The sequence below is a fragment of the Typopeltis vanoorti genome, chromosome 16 (genome assembly GCF_054136105.1).
Source record: "Typopeltis vanoorti isolate ZY-2024b chromosome 16, IOZ_Tvanoo_1.0, whole genome shotgun sequence".
Taxonomy (NCBI): Eukaryota; Metazoa; Arthropoda; class Arachnida; order Uropygi; family Thelyphonidae; genus Typopeltis; species Typopeltis vanoorti.
This window is the reverse complement of record NC_143564.1, coordinates 72,480,157-72,504,967: the sequence shown is the minus strand read 5'-3', so window position 1 is coordinate 72,504,967 and position 24,811 is coordinate 72,480,157. Positions and strand designations below refer to the sequence as shown.

The 24,811-nt window shown below is 36.6% G+C and overlaps 1 protein-coding gene across 1 annotated transcript; it reads left to right on the top strand.

The window, feature by feature from the left end:
• The first annotated feature begins 1,641 nt into the window (after positions 1–1,641).
• On the top strand, positions 1,642–22,878 carry LOC150098125 (uncharacterized). Its single transcript, XM_090406200.1, has 2 exons — positions 1,642–2,059; positions 21,846–22,878. The coding sequence occupies exons 1-2, from the start codon at positions 2,002–2,004 to the stop codon at positions 22,688–22,690; spliced, it is 903 nt and encodes a 300-aa protein (XP_090262326.1). The 5' UTR covers positions 1,642–2,001; the 3' UTR covers positions 22,691–22,878.
• The last annotated feature ends 1,933 nt before the right edge of the window (positions 22,879–24,811 follow it).

Here is a 24,811-nt window from a genome sequence, read left to right as displayed (position 1 = left end):
TTCAAATGAGGTGGTGATAACGGTTGCCAGTGGGCCGGTAAGGTGTATCTCATAAACTATTGCTGTACTAAGTCAACCACGTATAAACAGTGATCTTGGTATACCAAGAATGCGGCGATAAATAGAAAACCACCAGTTAAAGTCTGGTATATGTGTGGAAACCACTCCTTGTGCAACAGATAAGCGAAAAATCGACAAAATCGTAAAGCTATGAGACATGTTACAGCTGGTCAGATGAGTCTTTAAAGCGCCCAGTGACTGGGAGAGAATGTGTGTGGATGCACACGCATCGAACACTACCCTGAAGGTGTAACAAGACGATGATTGAAAGGTATTTCACTGTCCGATAAAAATAAGATGGCTTAAGTGGGCAAAACAAAATCCCAACAATGGTCACGAGGAGTTCTCTGGAAAAGGCCGCATGGAATGAACACATCTAGTTCAAGGATCAGAAGAACAAGGGTATTACAATAACAACAGTGCCTTTTTTCCCATGATGCTTAATAGGAAATATGCAAGGGGATAAGGTATTTTTTATGGCATATTTTTATGGCATATTCATGATGCCATTTATCCTTCATGCGACGAACATCCCAATCAGAATAATGAGACATGCTATACTGGCTGGATTGGGTTGGAATTATTGCCGAAGAAGGTTAGAAGTGCGTTATGCCTCATTAGTGTACTTTTGGCATTTGCTTTTTTTGAAGGATAAACACGCAAACTGGCTGAAAAAAATCGAACTTCCAGGAGATTTACAAAGCACTTTCAGGAATGGACGACAAGTCCAGACGGACATATCCCAATTCCACCAATGTCACACATTCTTGGGATTGAGATCTGGTAATTTTGTTTTAATGGATCCCCCCCCCCTTCCATTCACTGAATCTCAGACGAAATAGGTATCATTTCAGTAACTTTAAGAATTAATCATGTACCCTTGGGAGAGGACACATATGGAGTGTTTACGCAACCAAGTGGAATCGTTACTCTAGATTAGAGTATCAAAGTGTCTGAAAGTCTACAGTGCTTCGACATACTATCAGGTTGGCATCTGTGATCAATGACTACTCTGTGTAATGAAATGTATAATTAAAACACGAAAAAATTAATCACTCCATTCTTTTTAAGCTGATTCTCATTATATTCTTAATACTTCATTTATTTATTTAATTTTTACTTGTTCTCCATATCTGGGAAGATGGTGGAGGGAATTTGGAAATAGTATATATAATATCCTCTTGAAGGCAACTCGTCTCCAAGATGTTCAGTGCAATGAAGTTCATTGTGTTCGAATACTTATAAATATAGCCGTAAGGTTAATTCACTAATACTGTAGGTGGATACTAATATAACCGAAGGAACGAAGTGAACATTTTAAAACTTGGTGGCAATATTATTTTTAACATAAATACGTTTAATGTTTTTTTGTTTTTGTTTTTTTTGTGAAATTAGCTAACGAATTATTCTGGCCGATTTGAAGTGTCTTGTATGTTCCACAGACCTGGTTTCTCATCACTATTCTAATATACTCGTACATGCGTAGAATATGAGCTGCGATATGAGCAATGCGCGAAAATAATTGCTGTTGTTGTTGTTGTTGTTGAGACCACGAGAGACTTGAAATGAAACACTTCGACCACAAGATCAACTTGTTGTTAACTGTTTTCACGGTGCTGCCTTAGATTGAATTCCTCGTCTGTATTTGGTTTATTCTGGGCTAAAGATTAGAAAAGAAAAATATGCGATAAGATTATATGTTCCTGGTCGCGAAAAGAGTTCCAGTTAGAGATAAATCTTCGTTATCAAGAAGTTTGATAGTTGCTAGGGGTTTCGGTGAAACATTTCCTCACAAAGACTGCGTCCATCTAGATTTACTTATCAAGGAAACATTAATCTGAAGAGGCGTATTCGCAATCATAAGGTTTCACATTATCGAATCTACCTGCAACAAAACTCCGTGTCGGCTAGCAGTTTTCCTTTTACAATTAAGTGACAAAGATGTTGGTTACTACAGCTACAGCGCAGATCCTCTTCGTTCTGGCCACGGGCCTATACAGTACGTATACCTATTAATATTATTACATCGTGTAGGGTTTGATACTTTAAATGTTTTCACTTTACTTCTACTACTAAATCGTTTAATATCACTAAAATTTAATCGCAATGAAGTATGCTTTAAGTCAGATGTAGCAGACGAAGTTAAAAAAAAAAATATGCTCCTGAAAAATTTTGTCTGTTTAAATGTTATTAGAATGGTAAAATTTAAAAAAAAAAAAAAACAATATTTGTGAGCGGTTCCTCTTCTGAAATCACTTGTTTATTAAAACAACAGTTTTCATAAACTGTTTTGAGCTGATTTGATGTTTGATTTATCCAGCATAACTTAAGATGTATCACTAATACGATCTTATTTAAGTAAACAACATTGTAATGAATTATTTTAGCAAGAGATCTATCTGATGAAAATAAGTGTACATGTGCGATCATTAAAATGTAATTCATAATTTTCAACAATAGAAACTCTTTTTAGGATAAAAAAAAATCTAAGCCACGTATGAAATGCATTAAGAATGCAATTATTGAGATTGCAATTAAGAGCGCAATTATTTCTGCGATATCAGTTTGGTTTGGTTTATAGCAGTGGCAGCTGGTGAAAATTTTAAGTGGGGGTGCTGCATATATATATATATATGCAGCACCCCCACTTAAAATTTTCACCAGCTGCCACTGCTATAAACCAAACCAAACTGATATCGCAGAAATAATTATATATATATATATATATATATATATATATATATATATATATATATATATATATTTATAAAAATAAATTTAACTGACTAGAACCCGAGAAAGTATAACAAAAACCTTTAATACATCACAACTAGTTTCATCGGTGATCCGACTTCTTCAGGTGAGAAATAAAAACATAAGACATAAAATAACACGGTAAAAAATGAACTTTACAGCTTAATAAAAAGCAGAATAATAACAGTCATATTTGAATAGGTGACCGCGTGCGATTTTATATATATATATAAAATCGTTATTGAAAAAAACATTTTTTTTCAGTAACGAATTTATTAATAAATAAATGTACATATTAAAAATTGCTTTATTAAAAATATTTCATCCTCACCACGAACAAACACCAATAATAAAAGTTTCGTATCAATAGCAATGACAAGTGCAAACGAATATCGGCGTTTGATCGCAGTGCATTTGTTTCGTGTAACGATAATTGAAAAAATATTATTCTTTTCATATTTTCAACAGTGACACTCGTCATAATTCAGCCTTGTATCTATAATAAATAAATAATTGTATGTTATTTTAACAAAATAAAATAAGATTTACAAAAAAATAGTTCACCACGAACAAGCGCCAGTAATAAACGTTTCATATCTCAGAAATAACGAGCGCAGGCATAAGATACACTGCCCAAGCAGCAGTGTATCTAATGACGTAACGTGCAACGACATGGCAAACGAATATCGGCGTTAGATCGCAGTGCATTTGTTTCGTGTAACGATAATTGAAAAAATATTATTCTTTTCATATTTTCAACAGTGACACTCGCCATAATTCAGCCTTGTATCTTAATAAATAAATAATTATTTTAACAAAATAATAAATAAGATTTACAAAAAATAGTTCACCACGCACACGCACCAATAATAAACGTTTCATATCTCACAGAAAATAGTATGCGTAAGCATACTAAAATACACTGCCGTTTGAGCAGTTACAGTTGGGAATGACGTAGCGTGCAATGACAAGCGCAAACGAATATCGGTTAGATCGCACTGCATTTGTTTCGTAATCTAAAGCGTTAATCGAACAATTCCAATTATTAACTATTCAATCAATGTCAAAACATAAGCTGTGACCTTTAACATGTTGTATTGCATTTATATAATGTTGTAAGCATTGTTATTATTTATAAACACAAACAAATTTTAATTTTTTCAGTTTTTCCTTGGGGGCGCTGCAGTGTCAGTGCTTATATACGGGCCGCCACTGGTTTATAGTTTATGAATGAAAAAATGATTCTGGAGAGGACTGAGTGGGAAAATGGCGGCTCGCGTGTTAGTGTTTTGTGTCGTGTGTTATTGATGGTGAATTGTGTATTTGACTGATAAGTTTTCAGAGATTTATGCTTATATTCATTAGTAATATCAGTTATTTGCTTGCCGCAATAAACAGGCATTTTACATTTTATTTCCCATACAAGGTAAGTCAACTGACTTCGCAAAGGCGATACGCTAGGCCTACTGCCATTAGTGTCGTTGTTGTATTTTAACATCTTGTTGCTAGTTGACGCGCCTATGCTTGATATTGCTGGTAGTCCTTTGCGGCTGCGGGATATTTTACAAAAACTTCTGCTGGCAGGTCTTTAGACCTGCGGGATATTTTATTAACGCACATACGCAACTAAATCGATATGAGCGTGCCTGACCTGGACGTATTTGCTGATCTGCTCGAAAGAGAGCCAGCTCTTGAACTCATTGATAAACTACAAAAGAAGTTCAAGTTGACATGGCCTACTAGCATGATTGACCCCGACACTATTATTGAGTCACTCGATAAAAAGCTAGCACTCAGTTTTATTAAAAAGCTCCTCAAAAAGTTTGAACGGGATTGGCCCGGCTACTTAAATTTGTATTCCTCACCTGAAGTTGAAGTTGAGGAAAATGAAGACTCCCCACAAGTGGAGGAAAAACTCAATCTAGTTGTCTCTACCTCTAATCCTTCTGATCAAGAAGAAACTCACGCACGTAAGAAGAGAAAAATTCTTGCTGCTGAATCAACAAATGTTGTTGGTATGGAAGAGGATGTTCCCATTTCAGATCCCTCTGTTTCCCACAATGAAAAGGTGCCACCGATTATCCTAAGGGAAAAGCAGAGATGGACAACACTCAGAACCATCATGGCAAATTCACAAATTCATTACACGTCTGCTAAAAATGCAGACGAGGGAATACGAATTCAGCCCACCACGGTGGCTGACTATAGAAACCTTACAAAGGAACTGGATACTAGAGGAACCCAATATCACACATTTTCACTTGCCTCTGAAAAAAATCTGAAAGTAGTCTTACGAGGAGTCTCTGAGGATATTGACACAGATGAAATAGTTACTGACCTTAACCTACAGGAACTACCCCCCATAAAGGTCACTAGAATGTTTAGATCAAATAAGACACCTATGCCTTTAGTCTTAGTAGAAATTCATAACATCTACAAAGACATTTATAATTTAAAATCAATCTGTGGACTCAAAATCACCACAGAACCATTGAGAAAGAAATCATCTTCTGGGCAGTGCCACCGGTGCCAAAAATTTGGCCATGCCCAGAAGCTATGCAAAGCTCAGTTCAGATGCGTAAAATGTGGCGAGAATCACCCCACAAACACCTGCGCCAAGCCAAAAACCACCCCGGCTAAGTGCGCTAATTGTGGGGGTCCCCACCCTGCTAATTATAGAGGGTGTATGCATCATCCCAAAAACAGATGGAATGATCCCAGTCATCAATCTACCTCGTCATCTAATGCGAGAGTTCCTGAAGCTCAGGCTACTCAGTTCTCCAAGAGTGAGAACATGACAACTGGTGCTCGCCCATCATTAACTGAGCCCCTTAAGAAAACGAATCTTCAACATCAAGTAAGAACATATGCTGATGTGGCCCGCTCCAAACAGATAGTACAAACCCAGAACCGGAATACTCCACACTCAAATCTATCAGCTGTTATCACCTCTTCTCTTGCAAACATGCTCCAGGATTTCAGCAACTCAAATCCATCCTTAAGTGTCACAAAAAGATTCCTACAGCAAACCCAATCCATATTATCTGCACTCTCTGATGCATAGGAAAAAAATCGTCCCAAACTCTCTTAGGATTATCGGTTGGAATGCCAACGGTATAAAAAACAAACTATTAGAAATCCAGGAATTTAATAATAGATACAACCCAGATATACTGCTAATTAATGAAACTCACCTGAGGCCTGCTGACACCCTGAAAATCAGAGGGTATCAGATTTACAGAAACGACAGGCTTGGGTATAGAGGTGGAGGTACAGCCACTCTTATCAAAAGCTATATCAATCATCACTCAATAACCAACCCTACTACCACCAACCTCGAAATCACAGGAATCAATGTTCTCACAAACTCAATTGGGAACCTCAAAATTTTTTCTGCTTACAACCCTCCATTAAAGACATTATTGACCTCAGATCTGGATGCCATCCTTGGAGTAAAAGGACCGATCATCATCGCTGGAGACCTCAATGCAAAGCATCCTGCTTGGAACAGTAAATCCACTAACAAAAATGGTCGTATCCTTTCTAGCTACACAGGATTAAACCATGCTGTTGTGGCTGGACCTACCGAACCAACTCATCTCAGTACATCTGGCACTGCTGACATCTTGGATATAGCCATCCTGCAAGACATTAAACTACAGTACAGCCTTACATCACTAAACGAGCTGTCGTCGGATCACAACCCAATTCTACTGCAATTGGGAGAACAAGAATGCCTGTCTCCTCCTCATTCAGGCATATCGTGGGAGAGATTGTCTAAAGCACTTCGGGATCAAATAGGACCCGTCCCACACATATGCACACCAGAAGATGTGGATTCTGCAGTGACTAGCCTCACCCAACAGATTAAGTCCGCTATAATGGTTGCAACCTTCCAGAAACCTGTTCCCAAGCCTGATCGTTTGCCTGAGGACATTATGGACCTGATCAGAGAGAAGAACAGAGCTAGGAAGAGATTTCGTAACACTCGCGCTCCTCAGGATAAGACAGTGCTTAATAGATTGAATGGAGCAGTAAGAGATGCACTTAAAACGCATAGAAACGAAGTTTGGGATAAAAAGTTAGCCTCTATCTCACCTATTGATCACTCTATCTGGGACCTACTGAGAAACATCAAAAACAAAAACAGATCCCTCCCCCCTATAATCTCAAACCAGGGCCTAATCCACACAGATGCAGATAAGGCAGAAGCCATACTTAAAAATCTTGAGGATCAGTGCAAACCATCTTATAACAACATTGATTTCAATCATCTGTATAAAATCCACAGACAGGTTAGACATGCACTAAACCTCCCGGATACCAGTGCTGATCATATTGCACCCGCATCACCTGTTGAATTATATGATATTATTAAAAAACTTAAGAACAATAAAGCTCCTGGACCAGACAGCATCTCAAACAGGGTGATCAAGCTGCTGCCTCGAAAAGCTATAGTGCATCTGACCAGTATAATAAATGCAATCTTAAGACTTCACTATTTTCCTTCCACCTGGAAACTGGCTGATGTGATTCCTATACATAAGCCAGGCAAAGACCCACACTTACCGCAGAATTATCGTCCAATCAGTCTCATCTCCAACCTGGGTAAGATTGCAGAGAAGGTCATCCTCTCACGACTCCAAACCTCAATAAATGACCTAAACATCCTCCCTAAAGAACAGTTTGGTTTTCGGCAACACCATAGTACTACCCAGCAAATCCATAGAATTGTGGAATATATCATCACCAGCTACAACTGGCGCCAGTACACAGGAGCTGTTTTCCTAGACCTATCTAAAGCATTTGATAAAATCTGGCATTTTGGACTCCTGCACAAACTTATCTCAGCCGGCATCTCACTAAAAATGGTTCATCTAATCCGTTCATATCTTCAGAATAGAACAATGCAAGTTAAAATTAACGGTTCTATATCGTCCCAGCGCCATATCTTTGCTGGAGTGCCACAGGGATCTCTACTGGCTCCATTGCTGTTTTCTGTATACATGTCAGACATCCCTCACAATCCGATGACTTCCATTTTAGCGCTGTATGCGGACGATACGGCAATACTAACCAGATCCCTCAGACCCCACTTCGTTACTAGAAAGCTTCAAGAAAACATTCTAAAGCTGGAGGGTTGGTTCTCTAGGTGGAGATTGGAAGTCAACCCCCTGAAAAGCTCAGCGGTTCTTTTCTCAAAAAGGCCAATGTCTCCTGCAGGAGATGTGTTACTATTCAATACTAAAATTCCCTGGCAGACAGAAACAAATTACCTGGGTGTAATTCTCGACAAAAAGCTATCTTTCAACCAACATATCAAGTCTGCATGTGCAAAAGCATCTAAAGCCATAGCTCAGATTTACCCGCTAATTAATAGAAATAGCAAGCTCAGCAACAGAATCAAATTGCAACTTTACCAGATGACGATTCGTCCCATAATCACCTATGCCTCTCCAACCTGGAGCCACACCTCTAACGCTAACATTATCAAGATTCAGCGTGTGCAGAACAAGTGCTTGAGAATGATTCTGAACGCCCCGTGGTATGTTAGAAACAGCCAGCTCCATAGAGACACAAATATTCCATATATTCTCTCTTATCTACAATCCTTAGCTTCCAAGTTTTTTCTAAAGACGTCCACACACCCCAATGATTTGATTCAACAAGCTGCAGCATATGAGCCAACGGACATATTCAAATATAGAAGACCAAAAACTATATTAGCCTCCTATAACGATGCATAATCTCCATGCCCATTCAGGGCGAGCAAACTGCTCGTAAATTTTACCCTCACTGTAACCACGACAGATAGCGGGGAATATGAAAAGCATCTTGCTTCACCCTTAAAGACATAAATGTCAATTGTCAATTGTCAATTATAGTTTATTTTGTCTTTGTGCGAATAGGTCACAGGTCATACTGTGCCATTCTAAAGGTCACAACTATAAATAAGCAGTTACAGAAAATTGTAAACAATATGTCTGTACAAAAATTTAGTTTCACAAAGCAGCATCTACGGATAAACAGAACTGGTGTAGAGGGCACAGAAACACACGAGGTCAGAGGTTATTACGGTAGTACAAAAATAGTTAATATAAGTTAATACACAAAATAAGCAACATCAAGCCAAGGAATGCAGTATCTACATATATGTAAAATTATAATAGATGCTTTTACAGCAGTAGAAAAATAGGCAAAAAGGAATTATTATACAATACGCATTGATGAAAATTAAATTTAGCAATGCAGTATAAACAGAATTTAGCAATACATATAAACAGAATAACTAGAAGATACACAAATAGACAAGGTGTCCTACAACAATACATGATTAGTCGAAAAATAAACTAGTAAATAAAATGCATATACAAAATTTAAGTTAAACAATGCAGTATCTACATATAAACAAAATTACTGCAGAGGTTTCAGCAGTACATAAATAGATAACTATGGGTTAACATATGTACATACAAAACAAGTCAAGGAAAGCAGTATCTGCATATAGTAATATTACAACAAATGTTTTTATACTAATACATAAAGAGTCAGAAAGGAATTATTATACAGCATATATGCATTAAAATTAAGTTTAGCATTGTGGTATTTACATATTAACAAAGTTACAACACGGTGACACAAATATACAAGATCAAGGCCTACAGTAATACATAATTGGTCAAAATTTAAACTAATGAATAATATGTATGTATAAAAGTTAAGTTAAGCAATACAGTATTTACATATGAACAAATTTACAGTAAAATGTGTTTGTACAAAGGCTGGTCGATTGGTAGAGCCGCTGCTACTAATAACTAGCAAAACGTTAAGCAAGTTTGAGCGCGGTTAATAGTTGGAAGGGATTCAATCATTCGATGCTGTTGGCACACTCTCCTTCGATGAGTCTTTGGACTCCCTGAAGGTGTCACATAATAATAATAATAATAATAATAATAATAAATTAATAACATCATGCAATCTGCATGAGTCTGCTAGCATTGCCCTGAGTGTATATGGCTTGGTTAGATAGGTGAAAATTTCATTTCTCTCTCGTGTAAATTGTTGACACTCTACCAGAATATGATAAATAGTGAGATGTGTATTTCATTTTTCACATATGGGAGGGTCATCAGCTCTCAGTAAATAAGAATGTGTAAGGTGACTGTGACCTATGCGGAGCCTAGCAAGAACAACCCCCTTCCTTCTCTTTATACGTTGACTAGAATGCCAGTGCTTAATTTCAGGTTTAATGTCATATAATTTGTTTGTCAATGTTTTCTGCCATATTGACTCTCACTGAAAAATTAGCTTTGATCTTATAAGCTGTCTGTAGTCTGTATGGAACTGTCAAACTGTTCCATATGTGGAGAAGGTAAGAGCTGATTTAGCAGTTGCAGCTGCAGTCTCATTTCCCTTAATTCCGATGTAGCTGGGAATCCAGCAGAACTGAACATCAAAATTAAGGATTTTCAGTTTGTGAAACAGGTGTAGCACCTCATAAAGTACTGGATGTGGATTATACATAGCAGAGGAGATAGTCTGTAAAGAGCTCAATGAGTCTGTGTAAATTATACGCTTTTGGTAGCAGTTTTCTTTTTATATGCACAAGTGCAAGCTGAATGGCATGTAACTCTGCTGTATAATTACTGCAGTCTGGTGGGATCTGATTTGAGATAATAATGTCAGGAAACACAGCAGCACAGCCAACAGATGTATTTCTTGAACCATCAGTATAGATGGGTAAGAAATCAGCGTGTGCTGCTCTGTGTGCATTAAACAATTGCAGGTAGATGGATGATGCAGTATAAGATTTCTGTAGCTGACAAAGTGGGAGGTTGCAGGATGGTGTGCAAACCTGCCATGGAGGGATGCTGTAGTGTAGCTAATGTTGTCAACATTGATACCAACAGCTTGCACAGTTTCTTTAACATACATCCTTTTGGTATGCGTTTGACGTGTGTGATATTGAGCTTCCCACATGTAGGATGATCTGGGAGAGATTTTATTTTTAGGGCATAATTAAGAGATAACTGTTTCCGTCGAAGTGATAGAGCAATTCATTTGCTTCAACATAAAGACTGAGTGGGTGATGTGCGAAAGGCACCAGTATCCATATACCCTAATGATGGATGGAATCCAACCATCATAGGTTACTCTGTCTTGCAGAACCATAGATTTGAAACCCATAATCCAGCTTTGAACGTATAAGTGCACGATAAAGATGGAGCAATGAAGCTCGATCAGCACCCCACTCAGTAGAGGACAGAGTGCGAAGGAGGTTCAAAGTTTTTTTGCACTTTTCTTTTAGTTGACGAATGTGTGCTAGAAAAAGAGTGCTGTCAAAGATGAGTCCCAAGAACTTGGTTTCTGTAGCTACTGGAATAACAGTATGTCCCATTCTTAATTCAGGATCTGGGTGATGAGTACGTTTTCGACAGAAGTGTACACAGACACTTTTTTCTGTTGAAAACCTAAACCCATTGTTAAGAGCCCACAGAGAGACACGATCAATTGCTTGCTGAAGTTGTCTTTCAATTACCCTCATGTTACATGAGTGACAGTAAATTGTGAAGTCATCAACATATAGAGCATTGTCTTCAGTGAGAGGAAGCTGTTCAATGATTGAGTTAATTTTAATAGCAAAAAGGGTCACATTTAAGAAAGAAGAATATCCTGTTCTAGATTATATGGTCGAGATACCGTACTTCTCACTCTGACTTGGAAAGTTCGCCTGGACAGAAAGTTTTTAATAAATACATGGAGGTGTCCTTTGAGGCCTAGGTTATAGAGGTCTTTTAATATGCCATATCTCCAGGCTGTGTCATAAGCTTTTTGCATGTCAAAGAAAACTGAAACGAGAAGTTCTCGCTTCAGAAATGCATCCCTTATACAAGTTTCTAAACGAACCAAATGGTCTAAAGTTGAACGATGTCTACGGAAACCACTGTGTACGGGAAAGAAGATTGTTGCTTTCTAAATACCAGAGAAGTCTGGCATTGCTATTTTCTCTAGTATATTACAAAGGCAGCTGGTCAGAGCAATGGGTCGATAATTATTTGCTTGTGTTGGATCTTTTCCTGGTTTTAGGATAGCAATGACAATTGAATTATGTCAAGAATTTGGAAACTCTTACTCTGCAAGTATTCTGTTGTATAATAAGAGAAGAAGATCCATAGAAGATGTTGGTAGATGTTTTATCATTTCATAATCATGTCATCAGGCCCTACTACACTAGGGTGAGATTGTAGGAGAGCTCTTTTTAGTTCCTCCTTAACAAATGGCTGATTATATGGCTGAAGAATGTTGGTAGAAAAATTAAGCCTTTGTTTCTCTTGTGCTCTTTCAGCATTAAATATTCAGGAGAATATGAAGCTGTTGCTGAGATTCTAGCAAAAGTTTCTCCCAAAGTGTCTATAATAGTTTTTGGGATCAGCAATAACACTTCTTTATCTAAGGTAGACAAACAATATGTACTACATCTGCCTTTTATTTTCCGGATTTTATTCCATACAATTTTTGAACTGGTCATTTGATTAATTGATGCAGTAAATTGGATCCATGATTAAAAATAATAATAATTAATTTAATAAATTTAAATGGCATGTTTTAATGTAAACATCATACAATTTTAGTTATATTTTTTTATCAGTATTTTACCATTTTCCACAATTTACATTACTTGCATAGCCATTGCAACTCCGTCGGTTTCGACGATGCCCTTTGGTTGTAAAGTCCTATGTTCGAATCCTGTGTAGGACACAGAGAACCTTTATCAGGCTTTTCATCTGAAGGCGAGTTAGCCAGTCTCATAGGGAGTTGGAAGGGTTATTCATCCCGCAGTCAGCCTAACTTGCTATTAGAACATGTACAATATACGACATACGACATTAGGGAATAAGGATTAACCATCCTCTTCCGTTAGTTTTGGTTTCAAACTCCTGCATAGTACGATACGAGTTGCGCCTAAGTGTAAGACAGGACGGAAGGGAGGGAGGAAGGACATTACTTGCAGAGTTCTAACATTTATTCATAAACATCATTAAAGGTTAAATCAGATATTTATTCTAAAATGTCCGTTAATCAAGAATTTATAAGGAATTCGAAATCTTAATTCCGAAACTATAAGTGTAAAAATATTTGGCCCCAGGTTTTATGAAACAGAATTAGTGCAAATCATTGTTTTATAAATTGTAGCCCCTTACACTTGTCAAACGTTCAAATATCAACTAGTTTAGTATGAAAAACAAGATCTGTTATTTATATATTTTGGTTTTTGCTTTCTACATAATTCAGAAGTCCTGGTCAGATGATTGAATTCCGGACTGAATGTGGGAATTACAGCGGTATTTCACAACTGAGTGTTAACGGTAAGATTTATGCAGTATACTCCAGAAATGGCTAAGAAAAATTGTGGAAGAGAAGCTTGGTGAAGAACAAACTGGATTCAAGCCAAATAAAGGCTATTATTACGATCAGATTTTCGCTTTAGTTGAGAAGTCATGGAAATATCTGTATTAAAGTTTCGTATCATATGCCTTTTAGTAGAAAAGGCATATGATAAGGTGCCAAAAGGAAAGCTGTTGAAAACTCTACAGTTATATGGCATCAATGGGGAATTATATCGAACGATACATAGTCTCTATTTAATCTGTAATTCATCAGTTAGAACTGAAGGAGATACAGAAAGATGGTTTGATATTTAAATCAGGTGTGTGTGACAAGGAAGCTCTTTATCTATATGGATCACATTGTGAAGGAAATTAAACCTGATATCAAAATTGGTTATGTTGATCTCAGATCTCTACTTTATGCCGATGATGTTATACATCTAAATAAATCCAGTACAAATCTGCAGGATTCCCTGACTAAAAAACTAAATAACTGCTGTAATAAATTTGGTATGTAAATCCGCATTAAAAAGACATAGGCAATGAAAACATGCAGAGACATTGAACACATGAACTTTATCTTGAACATGAAACATAAACTGTATCCTAAATGGAGAAGAATATACAAGTAGAACATTTCAGTTATTTAGGCATAATTTTAGTGAAGATAACAAATTAAATATGGAAATAGACAAAAGAATTAGTGAATCTGTTATGGTAGGAAATCAGCTGAGTAAATTTATACGGAATAGAAAGAAATTGGTCCAAACACTAAATTAGCTATATAGTACAAGACAGTGTTCAAACCAATTTTAATTTATGAATCTGAAAGCTGGGTTAGAAGTAAAACACTTGGCCAAAGACTAGAGACCGCAGATATGAGAGTCCTGAGAAAGATTAACAGAGTGAACAGATGGCATCAATGGCAGTATCGTATTAAAATAAGGATATTAAGAAAGAACATAACATTGTTAACATTCAGAAATGTGTGAGAAAAGCTAATCTCAGGTGATATGATCACATAAACAGAATGGAAGACAGGAGGTTAGCAAAACAAGTGTTTTTTTTTTTCATCTTCTTTCAGAATGGTAGGAAAAAGACCTAGAGGGAGACCAAGATCTAGGTGGAATGATACAGTAAAAGGTGCCTTAGAAAACAGACATATAAGATCTGATAATGTTGGAGTCTTGAGAGATAACCGATTAATTTGGAGGAAAATTGTTAATCAGAAGTTAGTAATGGCGAAACTTTTTCATGTAGTACTATCGCGATATCCTGTACATTCCCTGAGAGTACATATCCGGAATTTCATGATGATAATCAGTACACGCTATATAAATAAAGTATTTCGTATATAAAATATATAAAAATAAATGGTAGGAAGGAATATGTTCCTGTGATATTCTAAAGGAGAGAGGAAGTGTTACTGAAATTTAGAAAGACTAATGCACAGAAGAGCAAGTTTTTTAGAAAGTGGCGAAGTTATTCTGTACAAACTTTCCATGTTTGCTTGGGTAAAATATCATCATCATCATCATCATCAAATTCCTGCCATGTACCCTCAAGGGGTGTACAGGATATGACAGTACTACATGAAAAAATTACATCATTACTAACTTCCTATCTACAATTTTCCTCCAAATCAGTCTGTTACTTGTCAAGACTCCAACATTATCAGATCTTATATTTCTATCGTCTAAGGCACTTTGTACCGTATCAATCCACCTATATCTTGGTCTTCCTCTGGGTCGTTTTCCTGTCAACCTGGCAGAGAACACTTGTTTTGCTAATCTTTCCTCTCCCATTCTATTTAAGTGACCATACCACCTGAGATTAGCTCTGCTAACACATTCCTGGATGCTGACAATGTCAAGTTCTTTCCTAATATCCTCATTTTTAATATGATATTGCCATTGATGCCATCTGTTCACGCCTCTAATCTTTCTCAGGACTCTCATATCTGCGGTCTCTAGTCTTTGGTCAAGTGTTTTACTTCTGACCCAGCTCTCAGATCCATAAGTTAAAACTGGTTTGAACACTGTCTTGTATACAGCTAATTTAGTTTTCCGACTAATTTCTTTTTTATTCCATATGAATTTATTCAATTGACTTCCCACCATACCAGCTTTGCTGATTCTGTTGTCTATTTCTATATTTAATTTACCATCTTCAGTAAAAATCGTGCCTAAGTAGCTGAAATGTTTTACTTGTTCCACAGGTTCTCCATTCACAACACAGTTGACATTTTCAATGATTCTGCCTATTTTCATTGTTTTTGTCTTTTTATTGCTGACCTTCATACCATATCTATTACAACAGCTATTCAATTTAGTCAGAGAATCTTGCAGACTTGTAGCAGATTTATTTAGAAGTATAACATCATCCGCATAAAGCAAAGAGCTGACATTAACATCTCCAATTTTGATATCAGGTTTAATACCACATTCCTATATAATGTGATCCATATAGATAATGAATAACAGAGGGGATAATGTACATCCTTGTCTCACACCACATTTAACATTAAACCATCTTCCTGTACTTCCTTCAATTCTAACTGCTGACTTACAACTCAAATAAAGACTAAGTATTGCTTGATATAATGCCCCATTGATACCATATAACTGCAGCGTATTGAATAGCTTCTCTCTTGGCACCTTGTCATATGCCTTTTCCAAATCGACAAAACTTAAATACAGATATTTGTTATATTCCCATGCTTTCTCGACTATTTGTCTTAAAGTGAAGATCTGATCCTGACAGCCTCTATTTGGCCTGAATCCAGCTTGTTCTTCACCAAGCTTTTCTTCCACAATTCTTCTCAACCGTTTCTCAAGTATACTTGCATAGATCTTGCCAGGAACACTCAGTAGGGAAATACCTCTGTAATTCTCACATTCAGTTTTATTTCCCTTTTTATATATGGGTACTATGAGAGCTCTACTCCAATCATCAGGAATTCGTTCCTCTGTCCAGGCTTTCTGAACTATGCAGTGCAGCCACTGTAAGACTCTTATACCACCATGCTTCAGCATTTCTGGTCGAATATCATCTACTCCTGCTGCCTTTCCACATTTCAAGCCTTTGATGGCTTTTTCTACTTCAAGTATGGATATGTATTCCTGACTGCATGCCTCGTCAGTGTTTTTTATCACTGTGCTGTCATCACTGCTTGTTTCATTTAGCAGTTTTTCAAAGTAATTACTCCATACTTCAAGGATATCTTTTTCTCCTGTTTTCATGTCACCTTTATCATCTCTAATTCCTTTTACAGCACTCTTTCCTCCATTCCTAAGCTTCTTCAACAACCTCCAGAATATTTTGCCACCTTCTTGATATTTATTTTCTATATTCTTGCCAAAGTCCTCCCATGACTTTTGTTTAGCTAGTTTTACACACTGTTTAGCTTTCTTACATTTGTCTCTGTATTCTGTAAGAATAAAAGCTGACTTATTTGCCAGGAACTTTTGATAAGCTTTCTTCTTTTCCTTCACTGCCTCTTTAACTTCCTGTGTCCACCAGGGAGTTCTGATTTTTTTATCCTTGCACACAACCTCACCACATGCCTCTCTGGCAGAATCAATCAATGTTTTCTTCAGAGTTTGCCACTGAATCTCCAAGGTTTGATTCCTGTTCTCAAACTCTTTCATTTTTTTCTTCAATAATCTTTGTGTATTTTAGTCTACAGTTCGCATCTGAGAGCTGCTCAACTTTTATTCGCTTTAAAACTTTTTTACATATTTTTCTTATCAATATGAAATTCAATTTTATCCTGCTCAAGACTAAATAGTGATCACTTCCAATTTCAAATCCTCTGTACACTCTGGTGTCCTGCACCAGGGAGAAAACATCACTATCAACAATAACATAGTCAATGAGAGTTTTCTTATTCCTAGCCTCTTCTCTCCATGTGAATTTGTGCACATTTTTATGTTGGAACATGGTGTTAGTAATAACAAGCCCATGTCCTGAGCAGAAATCCAACAGATATTTGCCATTATTATTAGCTTTGCTCTTTTCTCCAAATTTTCCCAAAATATTTTTGTATGTCTGATAATCATTTCCTACTCTGCTATTTAGATCCCCAACAAGGACCAACTTTTCCTTTTTCATTGTGTCAGTTGCTCTCTCTAAAGCCTCAAAAAATTCTTCCACTTCTACCTTAGTAGAACCTTCTGTGGGACCATAGGCACAAATAAGTCTCATTGTCCAGTTCCCCATTCTCATATTTGCCCACATTACTCTACTTGAGACTGACTGCCATTCAAGAAGATTAGCCTCGTATTTTGTGTTGAATACTATGGCCACTCCTTCTTTTCCGTGATTGTCATTGCCTGAATATAACATTTTGTATTTATTGCTCAGAAAGATCTCACCAGTTTTGGTCTTTTTTGTTTCAGTCACCCCTATTATGTCGATCTGGTACTTATCTAATTCCTCAGCTAGCTCCATTTCTTTGCCATTCAGGCTTCTTACATTGATAGTACCGATCTTTAACTCTGGTGATGTTGAGTTGGGGTTTGTTTTCAGATTTGTTCCAGTAGCTGACTTTTCGCTGTTCGCCCTGGTTCCCTGGCGAAAACAACGGGGGCCTTGTTTAACCGGGCGACGCCCCAGCCGGCATGAAATTTTGTCATGTTGTACCATCATTTTCTATTTTGGTTTAACCAATAAGAATACAATTTGGTCGGCTAAATCCCAAATTGCCAGCCCATCCTCGTTCGTTCAGTATCCAGGTAGATACCCAACAGGGTGCACCACGAGAAGGTGAGGATTGGACATTAAGTCAGAAGCCCTGGTCGGTTCTCCGCATTCCTTTAAAGGCTATGTGGAGGTCTCCTCTCAGTTATACAGCTTTGACCCTTAAGCACCCCTTAGGGTAAAATATAAATGAAACAATAATTATATTTCATGTAAAGATATATTGAAGTGTAACATATGGTTCAACGTAGCCGGAGGGGGGATAAATGAAGCAAATGACCTTTCCAGACCTGTTTTAAATTCAAGCTCATAGAATAGACGATGTCTCATGTTTTACAAAGTAATTACAATAAAGGTTCATCAAAATTCTTAAAAACTTTTAAACATTAATTTTATTTATTATTTTTTTGGGATTACGAATTTAAATTTCGGCTTTTCCCCCATCAATTTAAATGGTTGCAGTCCTGTTTCTTACAGATTCACAAATTAATTGTTTGATTTTTTTTATTAGAAATGCTAATCCAAAACGTATTCAAAAAGCAAGCTGCATATTAATTTGAATAACGAGTCTTCAAAGGTTTCATATTTAAAAACTAATCACAACCATTTCGATTTGGTACCAGATTTATAAATCTTTTTATTTGTTTTATATAATAAAATAGTTGATTTTTATTTAAAAAAAAAATACCTTAATCTTTTGCCGCTTTTGTTGCTTTGCAAGATGATGATATTTAAGATGTTCCGTCAAGAAACTTTCGTTTTTTTTTTTTTTCTAAAAATAAAAAAAAGAAACGAAATTTTTTTTTTCTAAAAATAAAAAAAAAACGCAAGCAAACATTTAATCTCATGTTTGTTTTCATAATATGAAACTACATTTTTGTCTTTTCATAACAGCTAAGCTGCTATTCTAGTTACCGCTGTTTTCGTTTCATGGAAACTTCAGAGTATTCAAATCCTCAAAACTTGATACAATATGTCAGTGAAATAAGTGCTTTTGAATTGTAACCAGACTTCTGTTTCTTTTTTTTTTTTTCACTGACATAAAAATATGAGATTTTTAGGATATTATTGTTATTTTATATTTTTTTTTTTACATGAAATTATAAACAGTTAATTAGTTGAACGCTCCTACCTATAGTATCAATTTGCATTAGGTGGAGTCTTCAGTCTTACATTCTCTTTATATTTTAATCCACTTGTGTTGAAAACTTTAGTGGCCTAGTTGTAGAGTTGTGGTCTAGTTGTTAACTAATTAAGACGAAGGGCTTTGATGGCAAACGATTCGATGCGTTTGCTGTGTAGCAGGAATGGATGCGAGTTTTTAGACGTGTGAAGTGAGTTTGAGGGAAGATTAGATTTGTATAAGAGGGACGGCCTACACTGACTGCGTTTGGTATCAGGAGTCTAGAAAAACTAATAACTGGTATGAGACCTAACACAGTGAGTCATGGAAACTAAGTTATAAAGGGAGGAATGGTGTGAATGTGAGTGCAAGAGCGACAATGTTATATAACTGTGTTAATGAGGGGATGGGCTTTGGCATGGAAATGTTGACGAGGAGAGAACGAGTTCAACTTTGTGTTCTCCCGGTTCGGACCAATCAAACGTGTACAAAGATGTCTACATATATAAAACACTAGAGAAGAATAGAGATCTGCAAGTTGTCCAACTGTGGCAGGCAGACTGCAGAGAAGAGTATACAAAAGAAAATGCAAGTAGATTATTATGTCTGTACACGAATGCTAGGAGAATCAGAAATAAAGGGATTGTTATCTTAGTCAATATATTGGGACCTCGGATTGTAAGTATTAGTGAAACCTGCCTATCAGAATCAGACATACTAACTGGTATCGGGTGTAAAGGGTATAGTATTTTTAGGAAGGATAGAGAGGATAGGAGAGGAGAGGGAGTGCTGCTAATCATATCGGATGGCTTGAATCCAGTAAGAGTTGAGACCTCTGATTGTAATACTAATGACAGTATTTCATGTGGCAATGAGTTTGAAGCCATCTGGTATGAGGTGGAATCTAACAAGACTAATTACATAGTGGGGTGTTGTTACAGACCTGATGGATCGGTTGCTAGTTATGCAGAAATGCATCATCAAATAGACAAGATGAGCGCGAAAAGAGTAATCATAATGGGAGACTTTAATTATCCAAATATTGATTGGGTAGCTGTAGAATCTCATGAAAAGAATGAAAATTCATTTATTGAGCTGTTGCGGGACAACTTACTCAAGCAGCATGGGAGAGAAGGAACTCGAGGTCAAATAATGTTAGATTTGATTATAGTGTCAGAGGGCGTTTCAATTAAATTTGTAACTATTCTACCTCCGGTTAGTGACAGTGATCATGCAGTACTCACTTGGGAAGTGACTAAGTTTATAAATGTTCCATTCAGAAAAGGCTACATGCTGAACTACAAAGCAGGAAATTATGACAACTGAGGAGTATACTGAGTTCAGTTGAATGGAATCGGTTGATGGATGGGAAGAATATCGACAGTGCATGGGGAGCATTTAAACAATACTTAAGTGATGCAATATCAGATATGCTAGAAGAAAGTGATCAGGCTATCGATCTTGAAGTTAGTAGATAGTAAGTTCAAATTAGAGGCCATGTAGCAAAGATTGCAAATACAATTCAAAAGATAATTGCAATGCTGAAACAAACGTCGTTCACATGTAAAGATAAGGATATCATTTTGTCTCTTTGAGTTGGATTTGAACTATTGGGCGCAGGTCTGGTCTCCCAGTTTCCGTTATGATTCTGATATATTGGAAAGAGTGCCGAGGAGAGTGTTAAAATAATATCAGATTTGTGGAATACCGATTATGAAGACAGATTGAGAATTTGTAGACTGCAGACACTAGCAAGCAGGAGAAAGAGGGGTGATATGATTGAGACTTACAAACTTCTGAAAGATTCATACAGTATTTCAATTGATGGGATTTTTCAATTTATGGAGGGTGGGGAAAGAACGAGAGGGCATCCTTGGAAGCTTAGAAAGAATCCCGCTAAGAAGGGGATGAGAGCTAGATTTTTCTCTCTTAGGGGTGTGCTTGATTGGAATGGATTGCAGTTGAATAATAATAATAAGAAGAAGAATAGTAATAATAATAATAACTATATTTCAAATTTATCGAAATCGTTTGAATAACGCAATCAATAAAAGTTGTTTACTTACAAAGGAAGGGAATCCCCTTCTTTCTATGTAGACCACAAATATTAGCACAGTTGTTCCAACTGTGCTAATATTTTTAATTTGAGTAGCGTATAAAACGACTGTATTCAGAGTTTGGTTTAAATAATTCGACCTCACCATTCCACTTTGCGACTAATGACGAGTTCCATCTGCAGCCAGTGAAGACAAAGGAGGAGGAAAAGGTCTGCACCGATTTATCAATTTCAAAGTGCTCTTATTATTTCATTAAACGAATATTTCGCTTACAGTTTTCTGTGTTATGTCATATTGAATATTTCTATCAAATAACATGGCAGATCAATAGTATTCAACCTAGGACTGCAGTTACAGTAAGTTGAATGTTGGCTCTAATGATTATTGTAATCAGAATAGTCTAACTTTCTAAAGCGCTTTGTTTAACAGTTGCTGCTGCAATGTGCCTGTTAATTCCATCATGTGACGTGTTGCAAATAGTCAAGTGTAAAAACATTTATATTGTGCATATATGATTAAAAGAACACCGTACAAAAAACAACAACAACGATGAATTGAAAGCGAATGTCTCTCGAATCTGTAACGGTGGGTCACTGTGACACCTTAGTAATCATAAGGTCACTTTATAATGTTCTGTTATTTAATGGAAAAAGTATTCCTTACTTCATTTGTACTATATATGTCATTTAGCTATGGACATTATTAGTTCGGTGTTTATTCATTATGCAATTTAAGATACAAAACAGTTGTTCTTTTTTATAGACAACACTGCACCTGAGACTAGCAGTACAGTGTTGCCAGTGACCAATTCGACGTTCCCACCAGTAACCAACTCCACTTTGCAGCCAGTGACTAATTCGACGTTGCCACCAGTGACCAATTCGACGGTGCCGCCAGTGACCAATTCGACGTTGCCACCAGTGACCAATTCGACGTTGTCGCCAGTGACCAATTCGACGGTGCCGCCAGTGACCAATTCGACGGTGCCGCCAGTGACCAATTCGACGTCGCCACCAGTGACCAATTCGACATCGCCACCAGTGACCAATTCGACATCGCCACCAGTGACCAATTCGACGTCGCCACCAGTGACCAATTCGACGTCGCCACCAGTGACCAATTCGACGGTGCCACCAGTGACCAATTCGACGGTGCCACCAGTGACCAATTCGACGTCGCCACCAGTGACCAATTCGACATCGCCACCAGTGACCAATTCGACATCGCCACCAGTGACCAATTCGACGTCGCCACCAGTGACCAATTCGACGTCGCCACCGGTGACCAATTCGACGGTGCCACCAGTGACCAACTCCACTTTGCAGCCAGTGACCAATTCAACATTACCACCTGTAACTGGAAATTCAACAGATTTACCAGTGACCAATTCCACATCACCACCAGTCACTCATTCAACGAATACCAAAGTTACAGAGACAACAGCAACATCTCCACAGCCTACAAAGGGTCCTCATAAACCTAGCAAGGGAGCAATTGCAGGTATTGTAATTGGCGTTCTATTAGGATGTGCGATAATCGCTGCAGTAATTGTGTACTATGTCAAAAAACGTCGTACACCACCTGAGGATGAAAAAAGACTTTATTAAAAGTTTCTACTCTCGACTCCTAAGGAAGAAGTACGTACGACGTGTTAAATTAAAACCAAAGTCGGTTGGTTTGCAAAGATGTTTTAATTACTTTACAATATAGAATGATTTCTGACACAAGTGTTATCCGAAATTGATGTAAATATTGTGCATAAAATTATGTGCTTAAATAAATATATGAACTCTTACTGTTTTTTTTTCTTCTTTATTAAATAATTTTACAGTAATTTCTGATAATAAAGCTGAAAAGTTCTCACTTACGAAATCGCATTCATATAGGAAGCTTTTTATATTCGATACCTGAAGACATTTACTTTCGGTACGTCATTAGTAGGTTCTGGTCACTTGAAATGTTCTGAGATATGAACTTTTTTCCTCTGTTTGTTTGCAGAACTTAATTAGAATAACAATGCTAAAGAGGAAGTATATTTCTTTTCAATAGTCCAATAAGAGCTATTCCATAAACTAAGCGATAAATATCAGTTATCCTACTCTGATGTCCCACTTATTGGGATGTAAGAGCTATGGAGTCGTACAGGTATTTATGATTAATGTCAAAATTTCCAGAGAGCAGTGATGTAATGGATTCAGAGCACCACTTTCAGTAACAGTGATTCAAAAATGTAAATCTTTCATAAGGAAACAGTAGGCTGGCCATAGTACATTTAGTACAGCTGCACTTTTAAAAAAGGAAGGCGAGTCCCATCTCCTAAAATATATAGAAAATATGTGTATGTAGAAACAATGAGAAAAGAACCACTTGTAATTAAAGATTCTTTAAAATATGTGATTTGGTTCCCAGACTATCTTAATCAGGTATTGTCTATAAACGAAGCTGAATAAGCACCAGCTATGTTAGTTGTAGGAGTATTGCTACAATCGAGCCTTTCTTATTAGAAATCTCTGTAAATATCAAAATCTCCTACAGTTGCAATAAAACACAGTTCGATCGTAGAAGGTTTAGATTTTTTTTAAGTATTTGGAATGGCGCTGACTTTTGCGAGCATCCAGAACTCCAACAGTTCGTGAGGTTAAATTGGAGGGACGAGATTGCTACGGTAGAAACACCTGAGGTATTTTATTTACCTGGAGAGTGATCGATAGTAACATTTCTAGGAATTTAATGTGCACATAACTGCTGATTTTTTTAGAGATGATAAGAACATATCCCAGATAGGAGAACTGTAGCCGATAAGGAAATGAAGTTCGAGTTGGAGTTTCAGAAAGGTTATGATAACAGTTTCACAACAGGAAAATGACACCTTAGATTGTACTAATATGTGACGAGTACTTAATGGGCTTTTCTACTGAATGGGAGTTAGCCTGACTCTTACGGAATGAGGAAACACACCGAGTTTTAACAGACACATCACTAGGCAACACATCAGAGGTTCGAATGGAGTGAACATTTTAATTGATAATAAATGGAAATCTAAAATACAAAATTACACTTTTGTAATAATCGGATTATAATAATTAAATTGAACACAAATAAGAACTACAGGAATCTATATCCTTGAAGAAGGTAGAAAAGAGGATTCTGAATTGGAAATAATCCATTTCAAAATAACTCAGTAACATATGGAAACATTTATATAAATAATAATGGTCAAGAACTATTGGATATTTGTTTTTTTGTAATAATTTAAAAATAATTATTACCATTTGAGAAAAAAATAATCAACATTCAAATATATTCGGAATGGTAAGAAAGCAAATTTACAGTTGACTATATCATCGTTAATCAAAAACTACTTCACCTATGCACATGCTTACAGAAGATATCGAATCTTTACTCAACACTATTCTAAAATAGAAACACGAACAAAAGTAAAGAAAGTAAATAAATAAATAAATAAGGGGAAAATAAATAGACAAGTACACAAAGTACATATTTCAGAGAAGAAAGTATTAGATTTGTATATCAATTGGAATTAACAGATTAATTGATAATTACAATTGTTAATTGTAATTATCAATTGCTTAAAAGAAGCCAAAATTAATGAAGATATAGAACAAGAATGAATGGAAAACTTTAATACAGATAATTCATTTGGCATCCTCTTAGTCCTTATGAATTATCTTGGAACGGAATAAAAAGGCGATCAGCTTTTACTCGGT

What these genes read in the sequence shown, in the direction of transcription:
- LOC150098125 (XM_090406200.1), top strand. Translation starts at nt 2,002, where the DNA reads ATGTTGGTTACTACAGCTACAGCGCAGATCCTCTTCGTTCTGGCCACG. An exon ending in TCTGGCCACGGGCCTATACA is followed by an intron (nt 2,060 to 21,845) that starts GTACGTATACCT and finishes TCTTTTTTATAG; the next exon opens with ACAACACTGCACCTGAGACT.